This window comes from Balearica regulorum, chromosome 5 (genome assembly GCF_011004875.1).
Source record: "Balearica regulorum gibbericeps isolate bBalReg1 chromosome 5, bBalReg1.pri, whole genome shotgun sequence".
NCBI classification, from domain to species: domain Eukaryota; kingdom Metazoa; phylum Chordata; class Aves; order Gruiformes; family Gruidae; genus Balearica; species Balearica regulorum.
In genome coordinates, this window is record NC_046188.1 from 62,417,171 (window position 1) to 62,435,634 (window position 18,464).

The 18,464-nt window shown below is 35.3% G+C and overlaps 1 protein-coding gene across 1 annotated transcript in view; it reads left to right on the forward strand.

The window, feature by feature from the left end:
* CCDC73 (coiled-coil domain containing 73) overlaps positions 1-18,464 on the forward strand; it is a 55,782-nt gene that overhangs the window by 20,120 nt on the left and 17,198 nt on the right. Inside the window, exons 7-11 of the mRNA XM_075755264.1 lie at positions 5,052-5,187; positions 6,848-6,927; positions 13,291-13,419; positions 13,777-13,836; positions 16,391-16,495. Of these exons, the coding sequence (XP_075611379.1) occupies positions 5,052-5,187; positions 6,848-6,927; positions 13,291-13,419; positions 13,777-13,836; positions 16,391-16,495 (510 nt within the window). The remainder of the gene's footprint in view (positions 1-5,051; positions 5,188-6,847; positions 6,928-13,290; positions 13,420-13,776; positions 13,837-16,390; positions 16,496-18,464) is intronic.

The following is an 18,464-nucleotide window of genomic DNA, read 5'->3' on the forward strand; positions in this document are numbered from 1 at the left end:
CATTTCTATTTCAATTTTAAGTTTGTTAAAGACAGATTAGATCATGCCCTGGCTAGTGTTTTGAAAGTAAGCAGATGTGCTGTTTAGTTTATATCTGGCACCTTCGAAACCCTGCCAGTTAGAAAAGTAGCTTTCGTATGTGCTGGGGATTGATCGTGCCTTATTCATGTAGCATTTTATTCTGGTTTGTTCCCTTAATTCTGTTCTTTTAGTATAGCATATGCAATGTTAATATATTGCTTATATACACCACATTTTAGCATGCTATCCAGTTTAGTTTCTGTGAAAATTGTAGTTATAATATTCTTATGATATCTGCTAGAATTTTGAAATAGTGGAAGTTTTCATTTCATATTGAAAGACTGTATAGAGACAAATAAAGGATTTATTTTTCTTCCATCTTTCCTTTGTTTCCACAATAAGTGTTGATTATTGTGTGTGGTGTAGTCACTTTGCACCTCATTGCATGTGGGTAGTAGCACTCATGCAATCAGGAGGATACAGAGTGATTACAACAAAGCTAGTTGTCTGATAGATTAAGTTTCATTGTGGGTTCTGTATTGTATTCTTTTTCTTGCTGCTGAAATAAATAAATAACTGGAGAAAATAGGCTTGGTCAGGTCTTGGTTTCCTCCTTCATTGATTTCCTGGCAAGTGATACAATGTAGAATGCTAGAACTCTCTGAGTGTAGAATTAAAGCTGATGTAGGGTAGAAAAAAAAATAAAATTTCATGTGCTCTCTTGTTAACCTGCATTGGCAGATCATGGACATGTCTTAGAGAGTGAGCATTTAGAGTTATTTGTCTTCTGCAGTACCCAAATCTTAAATATTTATCATCATGCTAAAATAGAAAAGAAGAAATGAGATTAAGGCTAGTATTGGCTGGTTTAGAGACCAAATCTTGTGTGCAGTTCAGAAGAGCAAATTTGGAGTGTAAGATCTCTGTAGTCAATGGGGAGACATCACTGTCTACAAGGTAGTGATTCAGTGCATCAGTGTTAATGAGTAAAGTAGATGGGTTGACTACCTCTGTGAATGACTAGTAATTAGTCTAGTTTCACTTGCTGACTGAGTTTATATTGGTAAACTAAATGTTTGTGAGACCGTTTAGTGAAGCTGCGGTCAAGTGATATGAAATCATCTAGGTTGATTAAACTCTACCACTCCTCAAATGAGGGAAGCTGCATCCAAATAACCTGGTTTGTTCCCGGCAGACAATCTCCTGAGCTGTGCCCAGGAACTGCTTACATGAGTGCTACTTGGCATAGGCCAAAATGTGTCAGGGATACTTTAACGATGGCATATAGGCATTTCCCAAGAGCTTCCCTACCACCATTAAGGTTTGTAATACAGATGTAGTTGCCAAATGAATGAAAAATTAATTCCTGTGTTGGTTTGTTCTTAATAATCTAAAATAGGGATGTTATTTTTATTTCCTTTCCACATTTTTTAGGAATTTGTCTGTAATTATACTATGTTGTTTAAAAATACAGTGAGTAGGCATTGATACATTATAAATTAAAAATAATTATTTTTAAGTAGAACTAAAGGAGTTATTGTGGAAAAAAAATTCCTGTTTTGAAGATTTAAAATTGGTAACCCTTTGCATAATTTTCACATGATCTTGCCTTAGGTCTCCATGCCATTACATCTCCTTTGTTTCTCTGACACTCTCACCTCCCAATTACCACCTTCTGCTTCACTGAGTAACTCTGACTAGTGACTCAATTTCCAGAATATCTTTGAGATATGAGCAATTCCCTCTTTGTCTTCCTCCAGTCACCTACCTGACCCTGAGCTATTTCTCTGTTCTAGTTCCACCAAGAAATCATTGTGCCTCAACAAACCATATGGCCACAATCAGTTCTACTCCCCATCCCAGCTTATCTTTATTACTGGTGGAGGGCAGGGCAATAATTCCTTGTCTTGCAGTATCAGGCATTAGGAAGGAGAACCAAGATTCTGTGCATCTCACTCCAACTCCAGGGTCATACCCTCCCTATCCTGCAGTGTTTCCTGGTGTTTCTTGATTGTGTTTTAAGACCTTTTCACTGTGAGCAGAAGAATCACATACTCAGGGAAGGGTGTCAAAAGGCAAGCCAGGCTGCTTTTATTTTACTGTGCACTAAGCCCAGAGATCAGCTTGCCATCAAAAATCATATTTAGGCAAGTGGTAAGCTCTTAAAACTTCTGAGACTATAGCAAGCCAATTCCTTTTCTCGTTGGAAAGAGCCCTGGGAAATAACAAAGCATAGCTCTACTTTTCTAGTGAGGAGGAGGAACTAACACTGTCTTTCTGACTTACAAAAGAAATTGAGACAGCACTAAGAAAAATCCATATAAAAGAAAGTGTGAAAAACCTCAGATGTTGCCATAAGCTGTTCCAGTCTCAAATTAGCGATGTCTTCCTGTTCATCGATCTCTTACAGAATAAATACACCTGAATGACTATCAGGAAAAACAAATATAGCTTTTCTTTTCTGGTTTTTTTTTTGTTGTAAAATCCACATTCTAGCATTAGTTAAGCACAGTTCTTCAAAGTTTACTTATGACTAGGAAAAAGAGAAACTATAGGAACATTCACAACCTACATTCCTTGCAGTGATTCTGTAAGTGGCGATGTTTCTTTACCGGTGCTTCCATTATGGCTTTCCATTTGCTGTAGTGTGTTTAATTTCATACCTTATAAAACATGAGAAATTTGTACTGTATATCCTGTTTTGCTAGCCTTATGTTGGTCATTTCTTTTGATTACTATCAGCTTTTATTATCCTCTGATGCTTGGACATGTATTGCATTTGTTACTGTATGGAAATGGAACCTTACGGAAGCCAGACTGGGCCAGATTCATCCTTGTGTAACTTGAATTTATACACAGAAATGAATTTGGCCCAATTCATTTTAATTGCTGTGTTGCTCTACTGTAGATTAGAAATAGATTAGATGTCTAAATAAATGGCTATCTTTTCTGAGGAATTAATTTAACTCAGTCTCTTCAGAGAAAATTACTTTAAAAATTGACTGAATAGTACCTACAAAGCTATTAACAAAAATACAATATAAAGAGGAACACAAAAAACTTGGTGTGTATGAAAGGCTAACAAATAATTTTTAAAAATCAGTGGCATGTCTCACTGAATATAATTTCCTGTGAATATGTATTTTTCAATCACCCCCTCACAAAGCAAAAGGGATTGGTAAAATTCGTGGAAGTTAAATACATTTTACTTACCATGTGGGATTCATTGCAATATTACTTAGGCCACAATGTTAATAGAAGTAAAAATAAAATGTTAGATGCTTACAAAAGTTGTTAGGAAAAAACCCTACAGATATATAATCTTAAAGTAGCAGTGAATTCATTGTACTTCAAGATATTACAACTGCTAATTGATACTGAAGAATTAATAATTATTCATTATAAGATCACTTACCTTTCTCTGGGAAGCATTAGGTATTAATCAGCATTAGTTTCACTAGTCTAAATCAAAGTCACCACTACTCTTTAGAAGTAGTTGATGCACTTCTGGTTTTTAGCAAGTATGTTGAAATTCTTTTATTTAAGTGTGTCAAATATACAAATACTCTCCTAACTGTTCTTGCACCATGTCATTTTTACCAATCCCAGAACAGGTATAGATGAGGCTGTCTGGCATCTCTGGAGATGGCTTAGTCTAACCCTGCCCTCCTCAAAGCAGAGTCAATTAGAGCCAGTTGCATGGGGCCAAGTCCAGCTGGGTTGTGAATGTCTCCACAGATGGAGACTCTGTAGCCTGTGCAACCTGTTCCAATGTTTGGCCACCCATACAGTAATTTTTTTCCTGTCAGATTTCCTGTATTTCACTTTGTGTCAGTTGGCACCACTACGAGGAGTCTGGCTGTGTCGTCTATTTCCTCCCCCGACCTGGTATTTATACACAGTGATAAGATCCCCTTGAGTCTCCTCTTCTCCAGGCTGAACAGTCCCAGATCTCTCAGCCTCTCCTCGCATGTCAGGTGCTCCAGTCCCTTGATTATTGTAGTGGTCCTATACTTTGAACAATCTTATACTGAAAAAAAAATAGCCATTATTTTTGAGTTTGTATTGCAATAGAGCTTAAAAACTTTGCCTTGTTGATTGAAACCATGTTATGCTAGAAGGTGTTTAAGACCACAAAAGGAAGTACTTTTACTAGTGGCTTTACAAAGAAGACTGAACACTGTTTGCATAATAGATCGCTTCTGTAACAGCAGACAATAAATATATATATAGGCCTTATTTTCATGATGCGTACACTAGCACTGTTGCCAGAGTTTAAGGAGCTCCTACTCTTACCTGTCTCCAGCCATTTACTTGTTTCTGCCATGTGCTTCTCTATGAAGGTGCTGGGACAACTGGTTGTGCTGGCTGTGATTTAAGCTGTCTAGAATTTTTAAACAAATCCCATAATTTCTTGTGTTGCTGCGACCTGAAAGCATGGTATATTTGGTTTAATACTGCAGCTGGGACAAATATATAGCTGCTGAAGCCACTGTATTGTTTTGAAACCCACAGCCAAAGACATGGGCAGGTACTGAATAGCTGATGTGGGGTGGGTACTGCATTAATCTGCATGCACATCCTACGTCAAAGGAATGAGAGAATGCAAGGCTGTACTGAGTGGTAGTGAAGGAGGACAAGTATAAACCACAGGCAGCATTAGCATGTTAAGCTATGTTCATAATACAATGGCAGGTTAAATAATGTTTGATACATAACGAAGGAAAACTTGAAATAAAGATTTGAAAAAGAGTTCTGCAGATGTTTACATGAAAGTTCTCCTAAATACATGGGACAATATATGAAAATATGTTAAAGTGCTTTTTTTGATAGTCTAACACACAGGTGAAGGTGTTTGGAATGAGGTGCTGTCTGGAAATGGGAACTGATCATTAGATAGGAAACAGACAACTGTGATATTCTGGGAATGATTTTGCATTTATGCTATTGTGATAAAAATCATTTGGAGAGTTGATTTATACATGCTAGTTACTATCATTGAATAGGTGCTTCATTTATGTTTTTAACAGGATCAAAAATTACATATGCACTTAACAGCGAAAGATGAGCATCATAAGAAACTGAATGAAGTGGAGAGGTGTTATGCTACTATTGCACATCAGTTTGGAATCGTAAAAGGTGTTCATGGAAAACTAGAGCACAGTGGTATGTATGTCTTAAATGTCCTCCAGCATTTGTTTTTGCTGTGTTTTGACAATACTGAGTTGGAGACACTTAAAAATTCAGAAAAATAGTAAACACATACATACACAGGATGTCAATAAAAATAAGTATTATTTTTTTAAAGAAAGGGAGAAGTAGTTCTGTAACACAAACCAACCAAACACCACCCCAAGCAAACAAAAAAAAAATCCCAAAACACCAAAAAACTTTTCAAATTCTAACGCTTATAAGTTTGGAGGTTTTTCCTGCCTGAAACCAAATCATTTTTCAGATCTAGTTTAAATAAATTGGTAACATGTTCTATGGGTATTTGTGATATTTCAGTAACCTAAGTTACTTTTTGTATTCAAATTTTTAATAGGTTAATATTTAATATTGAAACCAAATTAAGATAAAACATCGCTGTGTTTTCCCTTTATTTACATTGGACAGGGCTTTTCTATTGTGTCAGATACAGAAAAGTCTTTTTGCAATTTCATGGAAAAATAATATTTACTCTCAGTATTTACACTATTTGAACCATGTATAAATGCTTTTTGCCATATTTCTACTTACATTTATCAGTAATTGCAAAATGAACCTGTAGAAAGATTAAATATGTTACTAACTGCTTCTATTATAAAGCTAGTCTTTTTACCAGTTTAACACCCGTGTGTCTTTTACTGCAGAGAGAATTGAGTTTGCATTGCAGTATGTAAAATGTGCAATAAGCATGTAGGTAACTTGTAAATTTTTAGCAAGAAACTGCAGTTAGTCAAAAAGTCAGGCAGAAAGTATATGAGCCATTTTTTAAATGCAAATTGTTTACATTGATAAACTATTGTTCTTTATCTGCTGTATTAAAGCAGTAGGTTGGGAACCAAGAAAGTGACAATTGATGTTTTATAGTGCTGTATAGGGAAAATACCACAATTTTATTATAAATCTAAAACTTTATTGCTTAACCAATGTCCCAATATTAGTATTTTAAAGCTAGAGAGTGAACATCTGCTTGTTTTGTTGTATCAGAAGTTATTTGTTACATTCTTAAGTATTTAATTTGTTAAGCACATATTCTCATATAAAACTGAAAAATTGCTTATTGTATTGTAAGGCTGTTGTCCATCACTCCCCATGATGCTTATCATCTTTAACAGAAAACAAAAGAACTTTCTGTGTGTGATGGAGTGTCTAGAGTTCTTGTATTCAAGTGCTGTGCCAGAAGCTTTTTGAGAAAATAAAGGAAAAGTATTAAGAGTGAATGAAGAGGAAAATTAATTAATTATTAAAAATAATTAAAATTACAAGCAAAGCCTTCGTTAAAAACCAAAACTAAGACTAAGAGTTTATGGAGAAGTGACCTTAATAAAGTGACACCAAATGACACTAAAAATTAAATTACAGTTTTAAAAAAACCCCAACAAACCAATATACAGAAAAGTCTTGACTTGTTTGAGGTATAGAACAACTGGTACCACCTGATGTAATCCTCCAGCGTTTTCTCATACTATACAGAAAAAGTAGTTGAGTCCTATTTTCAGTCTTGGTCTCCTTTCCACTAAGATCTTTAATTATTTTATAAATTGTATGCACATACATGGCAGTTATAAATCAAATATTCAAATATGACAGTATATATTAATGTTTTAACTTTTGTTTAAAGTACAGGAAGCAATACAGCTCAATAAGAAACTAACATCAGTGAATAAAAGACAAGAGACTGAAATAAGTAATCTGAAGGAAGTAAGTATAGTGTGTATTTCTGAATGTGTAAGTGGGATTCTTTGGGTCTTCTACAAGCTGCTGTAGTATTTATGTATATTATGTATATTAAGTAGTGGACAAGCAGCAGAACTTTTATTCATGCTATGACTAATGGATAAATTAGTCTTATGTTTCCTTGTTATGCGCAGATACTTCAGATGAAAGCCAATTAAACTTTGAGCAGCTCTGAAGAGTTTCTGTAACTTGGGAATTTTTATTTACCTCTACATTGTCCTACTTGTTTCTTGTTAATTATTAGCAACCTCTCTTCTTCCTGTGCTGTGTTGTCTTTGCTTCTCCCATCTGATATGATGTGGTGGGCTGACCCTGGGTGGAGGCCAGGTGCCCGCCAAGCCACTCTATCACTTCCCTCCTCAGCAGGATGGGGGCAGTGGGAAGAAAATAAGATGGAAAAAACCCCTCTTGGGTCAAGATAAAGGCTAATAAAGCAAAGGTCACGTACCAAAGCAGAGGAAAACAAAAGATTTATTCTCTGTTTCCCATCAGCAGGTGATCACCAGCCACTTCCTGGGAAGCAGGGCTTTAGTATGTGTAGTGGTTGCTCCAGAAGACAAACGTCATAATAACGAATGCCAACCCCCCTCTTTTCTCTTAGCTTTTCCTGCTGAGCAGATGTCATATGGTGCGGAATATCCCTTTGGTCAGTTTGGGTCAGCCGTCCTGGCTCTGTCCCCTCTCAAGATCCTGCCCACCTGCAGCCTACTGGTGAGGGGGAATGTTGGAGAGACAGCCTTGGTGCTGTGCCAGTGCTGCTCAGGAGCAGCCAAAACCCTGGTGTGTTACCAACACCTTTCTACACAGCGCAGCACTGTGAGGGCTGCTCTGAGGAAATGAACTCCCCCTCAGCCAGACCCAATACATACAGAAAAGTAGTAGTGATGTTTTCAGTTTAGTCAAAGATAGAAAATGAAGACTAGTTGCCATAGAAGGAAACTGGTAGCTTGAACGTAGGATAAAATGCATAACTGAATCTCCATCAGAAATGAGAGAGTTACGCGACAGGGAAACTGAGACATTAGATACTAGTGGTACTATGGACAAAGTTGTCTGGCCATTAAGCTCTTTTCTGCCCTCATCTATGCAGAAACTATTATTTGCCAGGTATGTTTCTGAGTTGCACTCTTGAATGTAGGTAATCTCGGGAAGAATAAAGTTCTATTTTCCCTTTGAGCTGTTTCTTAAGTGCTGACAGAAGAGCAAAGGGATCCTCTGAAATCAAAATTGTTCTGTAAACTCAGTATCTTCCCATACCACATCTTTTTCATATCTCCTCTTTCTATTCTGCTGTTTTTTTCTCCCTTTGATTCTCTGAGGATTTTAGGTAGGAAACATACACATATTTGTTCTCGGCCTTATGTTAATCCCCAGCTTCCAGACGAATGCTTTGGACTACCATGGAATCTTTGCAAAGTCTGTGAATTTTTTGCAAAACTAAAAGAGGTGGGAGAGGTGATGGAGGGAATATAATTTGTAAATGAGAAGGGACTATGACCATTTTATATTTAGGTTAAATTGATCCAAAATTGGATGTTTACCTACCATGATCTTTGTTTGCCTGAAAAATGAGATTTGAAGGTACAGAAGTACTTGAAAAGTCTTCCTGAATTTAGTGTTGGTTTTTGGTCTTAAGAGCACACAGTTTCTTATTGTTAAGGTTGGGTTGTGATGCCTCTGGATGCCTGACTTAAAATTAAATTTTATCTTGAAATAGAGGCAGTTTAAGATTTTTTCAATTGTTTCATTCTTACCTTCTCTTGTGCTTTACTTGATTTTTATAATTATTACATGAAATACACCAGCCACAGTAAAGATTAATCAATCTAGATTTGTTTAGTTATATACTAGAATAAACCTCAGTGTCCAAAAGATCAAGTTTTGAAGTGAATGTTTGATCTCAAAGATTTCAGAACTCCTACCATCATAAAAAATGAGAAACACAATAACAGTAAAGCAGAACACTGGAAAATTTTCAAATTGATTTCTAAATCAGAATTGTGTTTTATGGCATTTAGAAATGTTTATTTAGCTACGTAATTGAAATTATAGGTTATATATATTTATATATAAAACCTGTTTATCCGAAATATTCGATGTATGGAATAGCAACAGAAAAATATTGGAAGTTGTCAGTGCTGATAACTTTCCTCTATAAAAAAAGCTGTATTTGTTAAGAATGCTAATATCATTATAGCCATAAAGGTCTGAGGACAACTGTCTTGTGTGCATTGGGTACACTTCAACTGTAAAATTCCTTTTTTTAAAGGAATTGTAATTTTTATGTGACAAAAAAGAGGGACATTCAGATGAAGTGCAGCATATCCTTATTATAATATGTAGTAAATATAAAAATTAAGGAGTTCCAGAAATTTTTAAGCATCACAGTAAATTAGATGTCTTGCTTTTGGTTAAGAAACCAACAAGAAGAGTAATTCATTACTTAAAATTCTCTGGGAGTAAGTAATTTGAGAGGTAAGAAAAGGAAAAAGTTTAATAAAATTTTATGTAGTGAAATTTGTGAGTAACAGAGGTGTGCAAGAGAAACTGATAATGATTTATGTACTCCAGTAATCAAACATACTGCTTGATCCATTTTTTTCAGCTGTGCTCTTGATTCTTAAGGTCATGGGTGATGAATTTTAAATAAAATACTGTTAGATAAGCAAAAGGAGGGGCCAACTGAAACTTAATCTGGCTTTCTCAGTTCACCAGGAAATGCCTTTATCCTGGTTATTTCTGAAATTCTTATTGGTTGTTTAGCATTTGACCATCCCATTCTGAATGTCAGTGGAAAACTGAACTGGAATTTAATTTCTTAGCCTTTTAATATTCACATAGTGCTGCAGCACTTTGCTGTGGCAATGCGTTATTCTTCAAAAAAAGTGGGGGCTTGTTTATTTGTAAATATAGTTTTATTAATAAAACTTGTATATAACAGGAAAACACTCCTTTTTCCGCAAAATGCAGCATTTCTGTGAAAACAGAATAAAAAATGAGCAATATAGTTTAAAAAAATACAGCCCATTTTTCAATATTCCCTATTTCAACAGTTGGCTTATAAAACATTTCTGGAAAGTTATGTAGTGAGCGTGTGCATATCTGAACTATATCTGTAAGGGCACTTGTTCTGTTTGTGAAGGGCTGCAGGCTCATCTTTTGGGTCACTCTGTAAGAAAAGAGAAAAAGAAGTGCTTGGACCCAGTAAGAAGTGCCCTGAGCTAATTTTGTGTCGTTATGGTTCCCTTGTTCTTAGCCTAACCACTGCAAATGTGATCTTGAAGCCATCAGGTGTTTCCCCTGGCTGGGGAATGTATCTGTTCCAGAGCTGAAGGGGCCTACAAGAGATACAATGCAATGAGAAAACTTTGATATTTAGGAGAGTTTGGAAGAGGGTTTACCGGGCTGTTTTCACTTGCTGCGTAGCTGAAACAAGTCATCGTATCTGCAGCACTAGTTGGGACAACTTATAAAGCTGGTTTTATATGCCTTGGAGACTTGACTGACCTCTCACAGCTCTGACAACTTGGGGTTCAAACTTCTTTCCTCTATAGCCTCAGTGCTAGAGAGGGAATGACTATCCTTTGTCCTAAAATGTTAATTTGGCTGTCAGCTCTTATCACAGCCATTACTTTGACTCAGACCAGGACAATCTCACACATTCGTTATTTCTGGGAATATGAAGTTAGTGACTATTTTTCCACATTTATGGATAAAAGTAAACTAGTGAAATTATGAAAATGGTTGTGTTGAAATCTGACTAAGAAAAGCAGCAGAATGAAACAAACCTTTAAAAAGCAGCTATGCTGCTGAAAGCCTGAAAGACTACAAGAGAGCTGCAGTGATCTAGGGAGGAGACCAAAAAGATATAGTTGTAGTTTTGGATACACTTAAAGTTTGCATAAGGTATCAGCACTGTCTTGGTAAGTGGTTACATCTGCCTGCGCTGGCTGCTTTTCCAATCCCATTCCACCACCTCATGCTGGCACAGGTGTTTGTGCAGTCTAGAGAGAAAGTAGAATGAAAATTTTGTATTGATCAAAACTACATTTTACCAAAAAAAATGGAGTCAGTTTTAGCTTCAATCAACTGGCAAAAGGAAAACACATATAAGGAACAGGACTGTTTCTTTTGTGACACTCTTGGCTTACCTGGGCTTGAAGTGTTTCTGAAACTGTCCCCCTAAAGCGTTGGCTGCTAGCAACACATCAAAGGAATGGGTTTAAAGCCTTATCATTCTTTCTTAGCATTCCCCCAAAACTGATGAAATTATTTTCCAGATTCAATTTAATTTATAGGGTTTGGAATACTACTAGTGATCTTATTTACTACAGAAAGCTACTAGAAAAATAAGCAAAAACTCTGGGAATGATTTTTTTTTTTTTATTTCAGAGTAGAATATACATATTTTTATGTATAAATTTATTTTATATTATTTTCATAGCTACATAGCCTGTGCTTTCACTCACTGTGGAAAACTTTCCCATTATTTTTGGTGATTTGGTTTGTGTTGGGTTCTAGTGGTTGGTTTTTTTAGTGGATTTTGGGTTGAGTTTGGGTTTTGTTGGGGTGGGGGGGGGGTGTTTGTTTTCCCGCCCACAGCTTTGGTGGATTAGCAGATCTGGGTTTGGTTCCAGATGGATTATACACATCCACCTGCTATATACAGAGAAGAAAATCCAGTCATCTTTTCTACCTCAAGGACAAGATTTACTTAGTACAACTTGTTCTTTCCCTGTGACAGAATAAGTAGTGAGATTTTTCTGCACACAATAAACTCTAAGTTTTGCAAAACATATATTATCAGATCCATAGAGGGCTTTTCCACCTGCTTGTGTAGCACACAACCTATTAGCTAGGTTCCGTATACCATTAATCTAGTTCTCTGTAAAGACCAGCACAGTGCACCTTTTCACTTTTACAAAGTTAAAACTGCTTGCACCTTCTGCTACTTAAATGCGTAGGGACTCTCTGCATATTTCATTAGAGTCCTCCAGTAAAAACGGTACAACTATTATATGTTGTTATTGCAAAAGGTGGAAAAAGCCTCACTAGGTTACAGAATATCACAATTCTAAAACATTGCTGTCTTTGGGTTCTGTAATTGATTCTGCAATTACACTTTGTACTTACTAGATCAGTTTAGATTTATTTATGGTTAAAATACATGAGAAGTAAAGCCTCTAGCAAAAAAATGATTTATTTAAAAGTATCACCAATACTTGTATTTTCCATAAAACTTTGAATTTCAGCTACAATGTAATCTTCCCTTTTTCTTTTGTACTGTTACATGATTTTGTCCAGAACAGTTAAACCATTGGTCTGTGATAAGATGGAATTCCAGTTTTGTGAAGAAAAGTTAAACAGACCAAACTTAGTTGTTAGATAAAACTATTACCATTCTGAATGCTTGGTTCACCACTATGGCATCATGAAGAATTCTTGATACTATCTGTGAACAGCATTCATAACCTCTGCTATTTGTCTAAGTAAATGTCAGAGTGCTCAAGGAGAGAGCGATATTAAACAGACTACCTTGTACCAGAATGGGAGGGGTGGGGGAGAACATGGCACAATATTTATGACTCCAGGAACTATAAGTTGTAATTTAATGAGATCAAAGCACTTGCTGTTTATTTGCTGCACTAGGAGCTTGGAATAAACTGGTTAGAGAACAGATACTGCCCCCCCCCCCCAAAAAAAAACCCCCACCAAACAGGATATTTAAAAGATTATAAAGACTATAAAATCAAAGGCATATTTTAGATGGAAAATCATGTTGTAGAAGCCTCTAATATAGAATGAATTTAGCATTCTCCTGAGATGAAGTAATTAATGTCTCAGGAAAAGCAAAGATTCTCTAAATTTATAGCCAGTTCCTGTTTTTACCAGATAGTCACTGTTCTTCCTTTTTTTTTTTTTTTTTTCCTTCTGATTCCCAGGAACATAGACAGTAGTTATAATAGGTACTTTATTCCTATTGCATATCTTGGTGTAGGAGGTTTTACCAATACCAACTCAATGTGCCCTCCTAATATACTTCTTGGAAGAGAAAATAACAAAATGCTTAAGTATCATAAATACTTCAAACAGAGTAAAATTAGCACAATAACATTTTACCTCTGAAAATAAACTTTTAGGCATGTGAGACAAGTTTAAAGTTTAGCAAGTCAGTCTTATGAATTTCAGTTCTTCTAATTTATTCTGTTGTTTCTATATATTATTTAAAAGTAGGACATGACTCAGGATAGTTTAAAAGATTTGTCTTTGTTTTGAATTGCAATGCCTATACTGGATGAACTATTTATACATGTTTCCTGTGTTAAGGAACTGAAGAAAGTAACTACAGACTTGATAAGGTCCAAGGTCACATCTCAGTACAGGGTGGGAGAAGAAAATATCAATCTTGCAGCAAAGGAAAAACAGATTCAAGAAATGCAACAAAAAATCAGAATGGTATTTTGGAAATTAAACAAATTATGGTTTTGGTTAATATTTTCTGTTCTTCGTTCAGCGAACATCATGGCAATCATCTCTCTGATGTATTCAGATTAGCGATTCCTTTCTACTAACTGCATATACAATATAACAATACTATTTCCAGAATGACCTTTTCTAGATAAGTAAGTATGCTATGAATATAATTTTATAGTAAAAAAAAAAAAAATTATGGATAAGAGGGCATTTCAAAATAATTCAGTTTCTTTAAAGAGCCTCATGATGATTCACGATATCATGTTAATACAATATCACTAAATAGAATAGACAGTAATTTTAAATGTCTTTTACTGTTCTTCATGCTCTTATTTTAAGGAGACAGCAGTTAGTAAAAAAATTCAAGAAGAAAACACTCACATTAAAGAAGAAAAGCTGGTGAGTTGTTAGTACAACTTTGCTATTTAAAAATCACTTAAGAACTTGTGTGTTATATTTTATATTTAAGTTTCTTATTATACTAGGTTGTTAAAACTAATTAAATTCACTTGTTTATTCTTCAGAAATATTTTAATACTAACATAAATGAGATTTTACTCCTCAGTTGTTAGAAAGTGTATTAGCAAAACAAAGTACATTGTTTGACGCTTTATTCCAAGTCTTAACTTTTGTTTTTAAACTGAGATGGGAGAAATTTGGCACACCTGTGAAATAGTTGTTTACATATTGCTTATTTGTACTGAAGCAATAAGGTTTGCATAATCTGCTTGCTGTCCTACTTTCTGGTTGCCACCAGTTTACTGTAATACTGCTTGTATTGAAACCAGGTAAAATTGGAATCGTGTCAATCATATACAAAGGAAATGGTGTTCCATTCATACAGAACGTATACATTTAGAATATTAAGCTACACCTATACATAGCTGAACACAGTTAAGATTGTTGTCTATTGCAAATTCAGGTACGCTCCAGAGCAAGTCGTGATACTCAAACCAAGGTACATGGAGTCAAGTGTCAAATACAGCAAACAAATTATGTTCCCTGTAATAACAGCATAATACACTGCTTTGCAAAATATTAAGCATAAAAAGAGTGTTGGGGTTTTTTCTTAAACAGTTGCAGAATTTTCATTCTGCAGTTCATTAAACCAAACATGTCAGAGAAGTGTATTGTTCTCAAGGAGGGACAAAAGCAGTAGCTTGCTTGTATGCCCACAGAGCACTCATTGAAGGCTAATCCAGCAGTACTCTTCCAATCCATAAAAGCCTGTTTACATTTTGAGTTTGTTAAAAATACTTGCCAATAAACACAGGAAAAAGAGAGACATACTTGGGTCTGGTTACTCCCACAGTCCTGAATGCACTAAAAGCATTTATATGGAGATGCTTGTGGCATAATTCATGTGCATATTTGATATGTATTATCTAAGAGAAGGACTTTATTTTGTTTCTCTGTTTTGTTCTGTGTGAATTGCCAGGGTTTGTTTGTTTGGCTGATTTCAACATATGGAGGGTTTTGGTATAAATCTGAGGAGGGCTCTATTATACAGATCAACTTCATGTTTTCTCCAAGAACTTGGGTTAGAAGACCTGGATTTCTGTATTATAGAGTGCTACAAATTCACCGTCTGGATTAACTGAAGATAGTGGCTTCAGTGGCTCTTGGACTGAGGCTGAATATGCTATCTAAATTGTAGCTGATTTACACTGTACTGTATGCAGAGAAGCAATCTTGTCTAGTTGAGTGAACACCATACTAGATTTAAAAGACATGGCCAGCTCTACTACCAACCTGTTAGATGACACTGGGCAAGCCATTCCACATCTCTGTGGTTCAGTTTTCTAGATGTAAAATTGAAATAAAGATAAATTAAACTTCAGTGCAAAAATACTATTTATCTCTGCATAAGAGTATACATGCATGAAAAGGGATGAGAATACACCCAAAATAATGATTTTATTTTTAGTAGATACCTGAATGTATGTACAATAGAACCAAGAATAGATAAATTTGAAAGGTCTCTGCACTTACATAAAAGTACTTTGTTTTAATAATATGTTCCCCTCTCAATATATTTTGAAGCAACTGAGCGCATTTAAGACTGTCTTCTGCCTGAAACTCAGGGGGTTTTTTCCTGTGCAGGTGGTCTTTTAGTAACTACTGTTCAGGTCTTTACGGAGTAGAGATTGGCTTGGCTAGATCGTTCCCTCTGTCTTTGAATCTTTGGAAATGTGTTTGTAGTGTTTAATGTAAAATGACTCTCTGTCTCCATTCCATCAACGTTTTCTGCTAACTGCAAACTTAATGGCAGCAACCATGGGTTTGTAAATCTATACCACTTTAATCTACTCATTTTGGGTGGCTCTTTTTTTAGAACTTACTCTTCTTGAAGTAACAATATAGTCTTGATGAAGATATGACAAAAATTCAGATAGTGACAGCAAAATCTGATGTATTCACACTATATGATGCTAATGTGTGGTAGTTCACATGTATTAGGACTTAATTCAGGAGATACAGAATAATGTCACATAAGGGTGATCCATTAATGGAAGTGATTACTTGCCTGTCATATAATTTCTCTAGGATTTTCCATATTTTCCAGAACTAAAAAATGGTACCATATAATTATTCTGTTAGATTAATTGAACTCACAGAGGGGTTGGATTTGATATATCTTATTCAGATTTGCACTGAAGTATGTGTAAAGTATCAATGTATGGGTCATTTTAATTATAAGAAAAATTCTCTGAAAAAGAATGTTATACTAATGTTACCTTTTCCAAGGCAAAAAGCCAGAAAAACCTGGAGCAGTTCTGATTTCTACCTACAAGCCATCCCCAATGTTGATGCTGGAGTACATTTTTATATACATGATTTTGTAAACACTGGCAGAATAAAAAAGTTAATCTAAAAGACATAAATTATCTAATGTTTAAACTTCAGAAACAAAATCTTATTCAATGTATCCTAATTTGTTTGTATCAATAAGGAGATTCTCAGCTCTCTACAATGTGTGCAGGAGCTGCTTCAGCGAATAACCCAAACGAATGTTAGAATGGAAAGTGAATTAAATACACTGAAAGAAGACTATCAGGTCAGAATTTTCTTGATTAGACAAGCTGCTACTACCTGTTATATAAGTATTTTTAAAGTCCAGGGCTGTTAAAGACATCTGTATGCTTTCCAGAACTTTTGACCTCACTTCCATTGCTCCCTCAGCTACTTAACTGTCAGCATGAACCTTGAAGCACAGTCTATGGTTTCCCTCTTTTAGTTCTCCCCCTGAAGTAAATCATGGTTGCCATTCTTAGCCATTTCTGGAGGGTAAAAACAGAACATACTGGGGGTTGCTTTCAAGTATTTTGAAATCAAATGAAATTTTACTTTTCTTTTCTTATAATTTTCATGTAGGTATACATTTCTTTTCTGGAAAACACTTCAAATTTCAGATCTTCATAGCCAGAGCTTGTCCCAAGTTTTATTAGAACAGAGGGCCTAAGAGCAAACACATCCTTAGCCATTTCTTGCTGTGTTGTCTGGTGTCATATTTATGCTAGAGGTGGTAAGTAGTCACGCTGGAGAGTGTGGAGTTGCAGAATTCCTCAGTTCCTCTTTGAGCGTGTAAAAGTGGCCCAGAACAGTTTAGATTCTAAATCACATTAGCAGTCAGATTGGCCCACAGTGCACTAAAGATTAAGGTCATATCTGTTCTGGTCAGATGCGCCATGCAGAGTTCAGGTCCAGCCATTAATTGGACTATTAATAATAATTATCTACTACTTGTCCATACATAATCACAACTATTCCATTCTTTGCTTGGCCTGCGAGGCCAAGGTTTTGAACTAGGATCTCGGTTAATTTCAACTTAAACTTCCTGTGTGCATGTATACGTTTGTTTCTAAGTAAATGCTTTTATGCTAAATTGAAATTAGATCCACTTCATGTAAGCCTTTACTTTGTCTTTTAATAGATGTAAGCAGTTTGCCTTCTGCCACAATATAAATATATTAATTCTGCATTTTGAGTAAGCAAGTAAGGTTAAAGATGAGTTATGTTCTCCTAAAATTTCACTAGGAATTAAAGTACTTGCTTTGTAGTACTGGATAAAGCTGTAGTGACTGGAAGAGAAAGAAGTCACTGACTTCAGATGTATAGATTCCTGTATTTGTATTAGTCTAGAGTGTTGGATTTTCATGACTTAAAATTCTTTGATTTGAGTGCTCTAGAACCAAGAAGACATGCTTCTCAACTGGAGAACAGTCCCACCAGTTCATTATGAATCTTCAGAGTTCTCCAGCTCCTCTTTCATATATTGGCTTTTTATTTTTTAAGATAATTGAAATTACATTGTAAATTAAACCAGAAGCTTGAGATTAATTAAATTAGTATATAACCTTAGTGATGATGACTTTCATAATACAGGGGGCCCTTTAGGATCTTTGTGTCAGGATTATTGACTAGCAAGTGTATTCTAAAAATGTTTTTTTCTGATAGTATTTGAGCTATTCTTTCCCATCTCAGATAAAGTTTATTGTATGCCTTAAAGCTTCAGCTAAAACTGTGAATAGTAGCTGTGAATCTTATCTTTGAAGACTCCACATAAATGTCTACAAGTGTAAGAAAAGTATAGCTTGTTTTCTTGGTGTTAAGGTATTAATTGAGTACAAGTCTGTTTTGCAGCCTGTACAGGCCAACAATTGATTTCTGATTGCAATTATACTAATTCTGATTAGAGAGCCTGGTTTGACTTGGGTCCTGTTTATATTAGACATTGGGAAGGTATTAATGTTTTCTATTTTTGTAACTACGGGACAAACTATATCTAATCATCAAAGCTTTAGTGTAATTAGAAGTGAATGTCACATGTTCTTGTTCTTTCCACATGAATTCATGCAGTTATTTTGATTTGTCAGAAATGTCTGTCTTTCTGTTTAAACAGTAGTCACAATACATTGTTCCTTTTTTATGACTACTCATTTGGCTGACAGTTTGATGCAATTACTGGGATATTCCAGGGAATGAGATGTTAACTGCTTGGTTTTTTGAGTGTGTTTCTTTTTTTT